At 34.3% G+C, this 12,424-nt stretch overlaps 2 protein-coding genes across 10 annotated transcripts in view; one reads left to right on the top strand and one right to left on the bottom strand.

Annotated features, from left to right (window-relative positions):
* The window catches only part of LOC126827069 (hepatocyte growth factor receptor), a 108,123-nt gene extending 99,685 nt beyond the window's left edge, over nucleotides 1–8,438 (top strand). The window contains exon 21 of the transcript XR_008788761.1: nucleotides 8,403–8,438. The gene's annotated coding sequence lies outside the window, so the exon portion shown is untranslated. The remainder of the gene's footprint in view (nucleotides 1–8,402) is intronic.
* LOC126827073 (6-phosphofructo-2-kinase/fructose-2,6-bisphosphatase) overlaps nucleotides 1–12,424 on the bottom strand; it is a 75,287-nt gene that overhangs the window by 39,237 nt on the left and 23,626 nt on the right. For 6 of the 9 annotated variants that reach the window (XR_007682559.2, XR_007682558.2, XM_050556256.2 and 3 more), the window contains exons 2-3: nucleotides 9,756–9,881; nucleotides 2,697–2,793 (exon numbers count right to left, since the gene is read on the bottom strand). Coding sequence is in view for 7 of the 9 variants with exons in the window: in XM_050556256.2 (XP_050412213.1) it covers nucleotides 2,697–2,793; nucleotides 9,756–9,881 (223 nt within the window). In the remaining 2 variants the exon portion in view is untranslated. Of the gene's footprint in view, nucleotides 1–2,542; nucleotides 2,640–2,696; nucleotides 2,794–9,755; nucleotides 9,882–9,963; nucleotides 11,053–12,424 lie in introns of those variants that run through there. The other 3 variants (XM_050556259.2, XM_050556261.2, XM_050556255.2) reach the window with 3 other exon arrangements.

Raw genomic sequence — 12,424 nt, 5'->3', positions numbered from 1 at the left:
TATTATCAATTGGTTAAGATTTCAACCTAGTATAACTAGACACTGTTCTTGTTGCACATAGTAAGCTCTATTGACAACCACCACCACTGTTACAAGAAAATCATACATATTTAATCTATTATATAATTGTATTGTTCAAGGCATATTTATGTGGATGAAATGAAATGCGGTTTAATTAACATCTTACTTTTCTGCACCAACCGGGATAATGAAGATGGGTATACATGTATATACAGTGTATTATGAGCAAAATTTTCCTGAGAAAATAGCTTTTTGAATTCCAAATGCCAAGGATTCATTTATGTGCACGCCAACCTGTACAAAGGACCTTGGGTTTTTTTTGTCCCATACAAATGACTTAACACTGTTCTTGCCAGGCTCTCCGTCCTGCACCATGACAAGTTGAAACCAGGCTGGGAAATCTAAAACCAGCGGCTGCCAGGCAGGATAAGCACACATTTTGCAAGAGATGGATAGAGAACAAGCTACAATCAGGGGCCATAATTCAGGAAGTTATGGTCCGATATGTGCGACTATCGAAATGAACGGAGATCTTTGGGTTATAAACTTACATTTCAAGTTTCATCAAAATCAGAAGAAAATTGTGACCTCTAGAGAGTCCACAACCCTGATACACAATATTTTGACACTATTTGCAAACGAGGGGCGGCCATTTTGTCCGTCAGTTTCGGTCCAGAAAGTTATGGCCCGAAATGTGCAAATATCAAAAGGGATAGAAATCTTTGGGATATAAAAATATGTTTTAGGTTTTATCAAAATCAGATAAAAATTGTGACCTCAAGAGGGTCCACAACCTTCGTATTACACACTTCTAAAGAATTTGCGTACAAGGAGCGGCCATTTTGTTGGGCAATTTCATTTCGATTTTCCTGAAATACGAATTCAACCTTCATTATGGTGGAATGGTGATGTATTTAAACGTTTTTTAAAATCGGAAAAAAATTGTGACCTCTAGAGAATCCGCAAGCTAAAAATGCGATTTTTCGAACAATCAGGGACCATAACCCAGGAAGTTAAGTTCTGGTATCTGCGATTATCAAAAGGAACCAAGATCTTAGTGTGTAATGGTGATATATTCACAAGTTTTTTTTTTAAATCGGATAAAAATTGTGACCTCTACAGGAACCACAAGCTAAAAACGTGATTTTTTTGTTCAATCAAGGGCCATAATTCAGGAAGTTATGATCCGATATGTGCGAATATCGAAAGGAACCAATATCTTTGGGTTATAAACATGTATTTCAAGTTTCATCGAAATCAGATCAAAATTGTGACCTCAAGAGGGTCCACAAGCTAATAATGCTATTTTTCGTACAATCGGGGGCCATAATTCAGGAAGTTAGGGTCCAATATGCGCGAATATCAATAGGAACCGAGATCTGTGGGTTATAAACATGCATTTCAAGTTTCATCAAAATCAGATGAAAATTGTGACCTTCAGAGGGTCCACAACCCTGATACACAATATTTTGACACTATTTGCGAATGAGGGGTGGCCATTTTGTCCGTCAGTTTTGGTCCGATTTTTACGAAATTCGAACTGAACCACCCTTAGGGTATAACGGTGATATATCGTAACGTTTTTTTAAATCGCGAAAAACGCGATTTTTCGTACAATCAGGGGCCATAATTCAGGAAGTTATAGTCCGAAATGTGCCAATATCGAAATGAACCGCAATCTGTGGGTTATAAACATACTTTTCAAGTTTAAACTAAATCGTATGAAAATTGTGACCTCTACAGTTTTCACAAGCTAAAATCATGATTTTTCGTACAATCAGGAGCCATAATCCATGAAGTTACGGCCCGATACATGCCAATATCGAAAGGAACCGAGATCTTAGGGTGATAAACCTATATTTCAAGTTCCATTGACATCGGATAAAAATTGTGATGGACGGGGGCAACGACAATATACGTCCACATGAAAATGTGGGCGTATAAAAAACAAAATCTCAAAGTGAATCTATGTATAAATAAACTTATTCAAGGCAAACTTGACCCTCTTTTTCTTAATTTAATTACCTAAAACGTCTATGGTACTTGACCAGATCTTCCATGCAAAGAGATAAATATAAATTGACAAAGACCCTTTTTTTTCTTTATCTAATTATCCAAAATGTCTATGGTACTTTTCCATTCAAAGAGATAAATAAAAATTGACTTGAAATCAAGTTTAATTTGATTTTGATGGAATTTACAGTATGAATAAATTTATTGATAAATACCCAACATAAGAATATTTCAATCAATCAAAATGATTATTAATACCAAATCTATTAATATGTAGAAGAATCTATCTAAAAAAAGGCAGCACACAAAAAACCTGCACCAGCAAAAATGGTTAAAATTACAGACTACTACAGACAACCAAAATGATTGCCATTGCTTATGCTAAGCTTAACAACTTTTGGAAACACAAATGTAACTTTTAATTGTAATTTTCTATTTAGTGTGATCAAGGGCTCTATATTAGTACTATAGATTAGGATCAAATGGATTATGGAACATTAAATCTTACGTTCTGATTTCAAAAGCTTCCTTATTATCAAAGCGGAAAAAATCATGACTTTTATATTGCTCTGTAGTTGCCCTTCTATATTCACCAACATTAAACACTGAAAAGAATTCATGAATTTATACTACATTTGTTATAACACTACATTTAATCTTACGTTCTGATTTCAAGAGCCTCCTTGTTATCAGCGCGGAAAAAATCATGATTTTTATACTGATCAGTGGCTGCTCTTCTGTATTCACCAACATTAAACACTGTAAAATAGATTATACTACATTTATTTATACTTGTGTGGATCAAAATTGGACACTGAAATAAAGTCATTAAACAATTATATATATGATCTTAAAGATGCATTACATGTATATACATGCAAGACATAAATCTGCCTATATTGCATGTTTGTTTTTTTGGTTTCAAGCCATAATCAACTCTGTAGACATCCGATCGCCGAGATATTGAATAAATTAGAACACCCATACATGTACGTGCTATTTAATAATTCAACGTTTAAAAATAAATAAAAGAGACTTTGTTTATTGTATTCATATCAAGCCTAATAATGCTTGAACTTGTCAATACTTCAAACACTAATAACTATCTCAGAATAAAGTAATTTGACTGAAATTTTCATTATCTATTTATCAACTATTTTAGAAAGAACGACTAGTTCTTTATCTAAATCTTACATAATGCATCTTTAAGCATACCCAGCATTAAAAATTTCTATTCCTAATCTTCCATATCGTGATTATTCTCAAAAAACCTCTTAAAGGTGTTAAATCTTTATTTTTTAATCCTAAAACTGATGAAAATGGGTCCAAAGCACATATCAGTATAGTGGACTCTGTCAAATCCGACATCGTACGGGATCGTTACAATATGTCGGATTACACAGAGTTGTCGGAATACCCAGTTTTCTCAAAATGATAAACCTTTCTGTACATTCAAAATTTTATTACATTAATTTTTATTTCATTTAACATGCGTTGGCATTTTGAATAGGTCAAGTCTGTCGTTAATTTATCTTCTTCGCCATTTTCAGTTGAATGCACTCTTGTCTTTGCTATCACGTGTTCATTGATAATGGGCGTACTTGATTGAACATTCTGGAATTGAATTCTCCCAATCCCAAAAATGACAATCGAGAGAAAATGGGTACTTTGGGCTACAACGCATGCGTCGACTGGATATCTCATCCAACCCGTTCGTCGTGTTTAATTACGTCACAATTCTACTCACACCACCTCCGTCGTCGGGACTGACAGAACTGTGACAGGACTGAATTCTGCATCACTTGATTGCAATTCTGTCAATTCGGGACGTTCCGGACTGTGAATCGAGCATCCCCAGGTCGTCGTCACACGGTTCGAAGAGATCCATTGGGTGACCAAACTTATAGGTTATTCAGGTTCAATCGGCATGCGCAACGAATGTTTATTAAACAGGTGCTAGGAAAATTTTTACAACTGTGAATTCGGGGGAAAATTCGGGGAAATTGTTGAGTATTTGTCAGAACTGTCGTACAAGAGATTAAAATTATCAAAGTAATCAACAAAGACCCACGGTAGCGAGTTTTAATCTCACACAAAATTGATTGGTGATTGCTTGTTAATCTTTTTTGGCTTCACGCCAATCGAGTTTTAATCTCACCAATAACTGATTGGTGAGTGTTTGCTTACACCTACCGAATAAAGGCCGGATTATACGGTGTCGATTCGAAGGAAATCATATGAGGTCGAATTACCCAGTGATTTTTTTGCTGAAGTAATAAGGAAATAAATCGGGACATGAAAATGGCGTCGGATTTCACAGAGTGCCGGAGTGATCAGAGGTCGGATGTGACAGAGTGCACTGTAGTATGTGTACAAAGTGATTTACATCTATTTTTAAATTTGTTATTGTAACTTTTAATCAGTTATGTTCGACGAAATACATGTGTCATGTATGTGAGCAGTCCGAATTGAATTGCAGTCATTTGCGGTTGGTTAGTTCAGTCGAGAGCATGGCTTGGTATTTCACATTTTACCTCATTCATCAAGGTGCCTCATTACAAATGGCATGGTGCTCAATGATATAGAAAAATTGATGCCACAGACTGATTTAAAATGTTCATAGTGTCTTAAATACTAAATATTAACTCAAAAACTGTGAAATGTAATCCAATTAGGAGATAAACACATACTGTTTAGAATTTATCAGACTGTTATTGTCCATTTGATACCGTTTAAATTTTTCATTATCGATATTGTTGCCCAAAATATTTAACATCTTTCTTGGAATTCTTTCTTTTGCGATAGTTGACAGTCGTTTTTTGGTTTTAATGATGTAAATACCAAAGAAAACAATTTTGACGTAATGAAAATATCTGTGACGTAATAAGATAACACTCCCAACCCTTCGATTTGGTTCACTAAGCGATTGGTTAATTGTATCTGTTTGAAAAGAGAGGTCACTCTGTGATAATTTTGAAGATCGAAACAAAAATCGTAAGTGTATTTTATGTACTTTTTAAATGATTTTAAATGACCAAGTTCGAAATAAATTGCATATCATGTTTGATAAATGTCCATACACTCGTGTGATTGTGTAGATATATGCTGTGTAGCGTACACATGCAGTTGCTGTGCTTACTTGTGTTGTCATTTCGACGGTGTGATTTTTTTTTCTTTGCAAAAAACCCTGTGTTTGAAAATTAGTCTCTGTTCTATTGATATCAGTATCAGCCGGTCTTGTATATTCTTTTTTAAATATATCACCATCAGTTATTTACGGTCCATAGGGAGTTCAATAAATTGTAGTATTTTTATTCACTCATATGACAGAATGACCATAGCAACCATTATTGTCAGACCAGCCTTGAAATGAAATTTACTTATTATCTTTAAAATACACTAACAAACTTTGTTTTTTGTGTGTTTGAGGTGTGTGTTTCAATAAGCCAATGGTTGAATTTCATTGTTAATGACATACAAGAAAAAAATCATGGAGATTTCCTAGAATAAGGTGTAAAATTTTTGGCCACTGCAAACAGAAAATATTACCCAGAAAAAATTCATTCGCAGTGAGTTGCCTAGGAAATTTAGAGGACTGTTATACTCATTCGATGCCACTTTTCGACCAATCAGAATCCAAGAAATTTCCATTTTGGGTTACAATTAGAAATGTTGATTTAAAGCTTGCGACTATTTCTCATATATATCAACGGGATTGGATTCTGAAAAGTACAGGATGAGAATAGTGCCTTAAAGTTACAATTATTGTTTATTACGTTTAATATACATATATATTTGGGGATTATTTGGATTATTTTAAGATATCCAAAAAGATGTCCGTCACTAGATTGGCAAAATCCTCTGTTGTGACACTTTATGTTTTTAGATAGAATGATATTTGATCAGATTTACGAGATACATTTTGGAGTATTGAAACCATGTTTAAGCTTGAAGATGGCAATTCAAATTTATTTCTTTGTATTTTGATACTTCTGAAAATTAAGATGTCATTCTGGAAGGGCTGTGGCCTGTGACGATATAATGTATGTGAAACTTTTCTTGAGCGGTTTAATCCTAGTTTCTCAACAGCGTGTTGAATAAGAAAATACAAGTGGACAACTTTCTCAAATAAAAGGTTGACAGGCAAAATAAATAACAAATGCCCACAGGCACTTCTGTTGTTTGACCTCATCTTAAAAATATATAGGACAGGATAAGAAATGGAATGTAACATTTCGTCATACTCATTTTGAGACTAACACAGAGTTGTATTTTCTATGGTCACATGTGTAATGCTACAGAGTGGAATTTTGTCTGAGCAGCAGCATTTCTGTCAACTCTTCATATGTCACAATCTGAAAGATAGGTTGCCAGGCAATGAAACATATGCCCACAGCAGCTAAATCATCCGAGCGGTCAACAAGGGTTGTCGCATATTTAATTTGAAGGTAATGGGGGGGGGGGGATTTTAGTAATTTACAAGATAATTTTATACAGATCAGATTATAATTTTCGTCTTATGAGGGTTCACAAGGTGCTACAAACTGAAACACGGGCCTTAACGCTAAAAGTAATATACAAAAATTGTTGAAGTTCAACAGTCTCTTTCGTTTTACTAATTTAAATAATGCATATAAAATTCATACAGATTAGATGAAGACTTCTGTCGTTAAAGCATTCACAAGGTTCAACAAAGTGAAACAAGGGCCATAGCTCTAGATTAACAGAGATTGCTGAAATTCAATAAACTTCTTTATTTCACCGATTCAAAAAATGCATATACATTTCACCAATTCAAATAATGCATATACATTTCACCAATTCAAATAATGCATACATTTCACCAATTCAAATAATGCATATACATTTCACCAATTCAAATAATGCATATACATTTCATGTGGATCTGAGATAACTTTTGTCGTTCGAGCATTCACAAGGTTCAACAATTACAAAGTGAAACAAGGGCATACATGTACAGAACTCTAGACATAATAAACGGAAATTCAATAGGCTTCTTTGTTTCACTAATCTAAATAGTACATATAAATTTCATACAGATCGAATGATAACTTTTGTCATTAGGCAGAGTTCGACAAAGTGAAACAAGGGCCACAACTAATTAACAGAAATTGCTGAAATTCAATAGGATTCTTTGTTTTACTAATTTAGATAGTGCATATAAATTTCAAACAGATCAGATAATAACTTTTGTCATAGAGTGTTCATATTGTTCAACAAAATGAAACAAGGGCCATAACTCTAGATTAACAGAAATTGCTGAAATTCAATAGTTTTCTTCGTTTCACTAATTCAACTAATGCATATAACTTTCATACAAATCAGTTTGATAATTTTTGTCAATTTAGAGCGTTCACAGGATTCGACAAAGTGAAACAAGGCCCATAACTCTAAAAGTAATTAACGGGAATTGCTGTAATTCGATAGGCTTTTTCGTTTCACTAATTTAAAGAATGCATTTATATTTTAAACAGATCAAATGATAATTTTTGTTAGTGCGTTCATACGGTTCAATAAAGTGAAACAAGGGCCATAACTCTAGATATAATTAACGGAAATTGCTGAAATTTAATAGGCTTTTTCGTCTCATTAATTCAAATAATGTATATAACTTTTACAGATCGGATGATAACTTTTGTCATTAGAGCGTTCACAGGATTCGACAAAGTGCAATAAAGTGAAACAAGGGTTATAACTCAAGAAGAAAATAACGGAAATTATTGTAATTAAAAATAGGATCCTTCATCTCAGTAATGTAAATAACATATCAATTTCAAAACAATCAGATCATAAATGTAGTCTGTAGAGTTTTTTTACAAAAAAGTGTGGACGACAGACCTACGGACCCATCAGGACAGAGGCAACGGCAATATATGCACGGAACTGTAGGTAAACCAATTAATATCTGACGTCATAGGGTCAAAAGCTGCTCGTATGACCCCCTGACATGACCTTCCACTACAACCGGTCAGATATTCATATTGTGTAGGTCATCAAAAGTATAAAGCAACGAAATGAAATATAGATCTGTATTTTAATCAGATTGCATTTTTCAAGTATCACATTCACATACATGTAATGAACCGACTAGACAGTTCAATAATTCACCCTTCTTGTCAGCCCTGCAGGTCCTACCCCTAACAAGTGGGAACTAGGTTTGAAGGTTCTTTTGAAGTCCTTAAAAATAGATCTATCACATACTTTTCCATAAGTATGTGCTTTTGTGTATCACAATATCAATGACACAAAACCTCAAAATATTTATGTCGGTTAAAGATACATTATGGGAGATAAGATAAAGAGCTGGCAGTTCTCACTATCATAGTTAAAAACTAGATAATGTAAAGGCAATTTGCTGAAAATTTCATTCAAATTGATCCACTATGAACCGAGAACTAAGCGATTGAAATTTCCGCCTAGCCTCGATCATCATTACTAAAGTCAGTACGATAAACAGCATAGTCTTGATTATCTATTTAATTGTTAAATCGTGAAAGAAGGTTATGCAGTAAATTGGCTCATAATCCACTAAAGATCGCAGGCTAGCGATGCCATCTAGAGTTGATTATGGTCTGGATAAGTTAATTAATGTCTAATTAATAATTTAGATAATATTTCAGGCCTAAAGAAAGACCTGCAATAGACGAATTTAGCTCTTGTATAATGTATGTTTAATTATTAAAAATAAATGAAAATCTATTTTATTTATCTAAAAGAAATAGAAAGTCAAGATACAATCCAACTGGTTAAAATCTCTGCATGGTAATCAGAAGAAAGACTGTGCAAAATTGAGTAATAACATAATTCAAATAAGTATTTCTTTTTAATTGATAGGGTGACCCACCATAAATAAATATCTCCATATATCTCGACAATTTTGCCACAATATTTATATATATGCCAAGCCTCAAATCAGTTTCACACAATTATAGTCACTAAATAAACGATCATGTTGTACTTAATAAGCTATGACCATTAATCATCTATAAATAATAGACTGAAAACTGGTTCCATGTGTCGTCCATAACATCCAGACACTTTTGAGTAAAAGATAGGTTACGTGCCCTTGTTTTGAAATTAGTCTCGCTTAACCAGTCTATCGACCATTCTAGGGCTGATTGACAGGTCGGGATAATCAAGACGACTTTTTTACGAAACATAACAGAAAGCTAGAACAAGAAATTGAATTTAGAAATGAGCACGTTAGCTAGCTCAACAATTGTTTTAAGAAGCTTGTAAAAGTAAAATGAAACTACTGCTAGTATCATGTTCCTGTCTAACCCGAGTGTTTCTGAGATATTATTTGTACTAAACCAAAAGATGCCGCTCTTAACGGTACAGTTAATGATAAAGCGATTTAAAAAATGAAACGAACGTAATTTCTAAATCTGCTGTAATAACCAAGAAGCTTAATTTCACTGCTATTCAAAATAGTCAACAATAATTTTTTTACGGCTGTAATAGTTGATAGATTTGTAGAGAATTGCACGTGCCATGGCTATTTATAGTATCATACTGTCAGAAAGTTGGCCTCGACACGGCGAATGTGCACGCTTCAGTGGTAGTCTCGAACTATCAGCGGTGGACTGTATTTCTGTAGGTGCGTGGGCCACCCTATAATTGATGAATAACAATAAAATAGGCTAATCATAATTACTTGACATTAAACAGTTATATTTTCAATTTTCCAACGATCTTACCTTTAGTAGCTATGCCGATCCAATTGAGGTATCTTGTAAGTTTTTTAGATATGTATGTTTTACCTCTAGCTGGTAAACCAACCATTGATATGACAGTAGGTACTTGTACCACATGAGGACATGAAGCTGCAAATATAAATTAACAAATAATCATTATCATTATTTCCTTTTTCTGGCCAGATATAAAGATGAATAAACAATAACATACCAATACCTGTAGGTGTAGCCATAGTCAACTACAAGTATTTCTAGCTAATTGTTTATATAAAGCTTTGATCTTTTTAAAGTACAATATGCCACCTTGACTGGGGACTATATGTGGTCAAAAGGTACATGTAATTGCAGGTGAAGAAAAAAACAATGGGCAACAAGTGTTCAGCAAGGCTATTTCAGATCAATGCTCTACATGTGTATGGCCTGTTTTCGAATGGTCATAGTCCAAGTTATATATAACTTACAAGTACATTAACGTTCTGATGAATTCAACAACCTTCACCTTAAAACCAAGTTCATGCATTCAACCAATCTATGATTACATACAGAACACACCTTGTTGTTTACATGACTTACTCCAGTTTTTTAAATAGCAAACTGTTCACAGTTTATGGTTCAATTCAAACAGATTTAATCAGGATTCAGGATGTAAATATAGCTTTTTTTCAATTTTCTTTTACCCTACATCATAATGTTTATTCAATAAACTTTTAAACCAATTACATTAAACCTGACCTGATGAGCTCAAGATAAAAGGGGGTACTCCCACTGTGCCAGTTTTTAATCCCTGGATTAACAGGGATTATCGGATTTTAATTAACAGCCTTAATTGGCTTAATCAAGTGGGCCAATTTTATGGTGTAGAGAACTGTGTTCAACAGATTATTCGTTCAGCATATGGCATGTAAACTGTGTTCATCTTATTTTATCATGATGATAAGCATTTTTTTTGTTAAAACTTACTTAAGTGGTGAACTCCGTTCAGAGGACACTATATATATATGGAACCACTGACATTTGTCAACAACATTGATCTGACAGATATCACAAGATGGCAAACGTTCAAGTATATGTTAGTTTCATACCAAATGCTCAGGGTGGCCAAAATCTGGTGTATAGAGGGGAGAAACAGCTTGCTGCCTCTAGCAATCCCAGAAAAAGGAAGTACCGGCAGTTGGAAGACAGACTGGTAACAGAAAATCGGCGCCTCCATGAAGGGCATTACACCGTCATCGAGCACGGGGATGCTGTCTCCCATTTAGTTGGATTGTAAGATGTATTTTGTTGAAGATGTATTATTAATAGGAAAATGTTTGATTAAATAAAATGATAACTTGTACATTATATGCTAAAAATTTTAAATATTGTATTTTAGTATAATAATGTGTAAAAAAAAAGGTAGATTTAAAATGGAACAAGCCAACAGTGAGGCTGATGTCCCCCGCCGAAATCCCCAAATAAATAGATGACACATATTAATTAATCGCACATCTATTTTTTTCCAAAGTATCAAGCAGTCAAACTGATTATCAACTATACACTAAGTTTCATCACTCTCTATCAGATAGAATCAAAGTTATCTTGTCCCAAAGCAGGAAATTGCTTATCTTTGCTTAGCTTTAGCTCGATATGTTAATCATTGAACTCAGTCAAGACGATCATCTACATCAAGTTTAAACATTCTACCTCAATTAGAAGAAGAGTTGTTGTGTTCCAAAGTCGTGACCAATCAAAATGCGTATTGCTCGTTAGCCTAAGCAGAAAATTCTCATCATCGAACTTAGTCAAGGTATTGATGTAATGAAACTATACACCAAGTGTCATCACTCTCACTTAATGAGAACTAAAGTTATCGTGTACCAAAGCATCGACCAATCAAATTGCTTATCTCTGCTTATCCTAAGCAGAAAATGCTGATCTTCGCACTCCATCCAGGCATTGACCTCATAAACCCCTACACCAAGTTTGAACATTCAAGCTTAATTAGGAGAGTTATTCTGTTCCAAACTCTCGGCCAATCAAATTGCTTATCGCTCTGCTTACCCTGAGCAGAAAATGCTCATCATCGAACTTAGTCAAGATATTGATGTAATGAAACTATACACCAAGTTTCATCACTCTCACTTAATTGGAACTAAAGTTATCGTGTCCCAAAGCATCAACCAATCAAATTGCTTATCTCTGCTTACCCTAAGCAGAAAATGCTTATCTTCACACTCCATCAAGGCATTGACCTAATAAACACCTACACCAAGTTTGAACATTCTAGCTCAATTAGAAGGAGGGTTATTGTGTTCCAAAGTCTCGGCCAATCAAATTGCTTATTGCTCTGCTTACCCTGAGCAGAAAATGCTCATCATCGAACTTAGTCAAGATATTGATGTAATGAAACTATACACCAAGTTCCATCACTCCCACTTAATTGGAACTAAAGTTATCGTGTCCCAAAGCATCAACCAATCACCTCTTGAGTGTCCACAAGCTAAAAACGCGGTTTTTCGTACAACCAGAGGCCATAATTCATGAAGTTGCGATCCAATATGCACGAATATTGAAAGCAACCATGATCTTTGGGTTATAAACATGCATTTCAAGTTTCATCAAAATCGGCACAAAATTGTGACCTCCAGAGGGTCCACAACCTTGATATACCAGATGTTCACACTATTTGTGTA

The sequence above is a fragment of the Patella vulgata genome, chromosome 7 (assembly GCF_932274485.2).
Source record: "Patella vulgata chromosome 7, xgPatVulg1.2, whole genome shotgun sequence".
Lineage (NCBI taxonomy): Eukaryota > Metazoa > Mollusca > Gastropoda > Patellidae > Patella > Patella vulgata.
The sequence above is the reverse complement of the archived record's forward strand: the minus strand, read 5'-3'. Positions and strand labels throughout refer to the sequence as shown.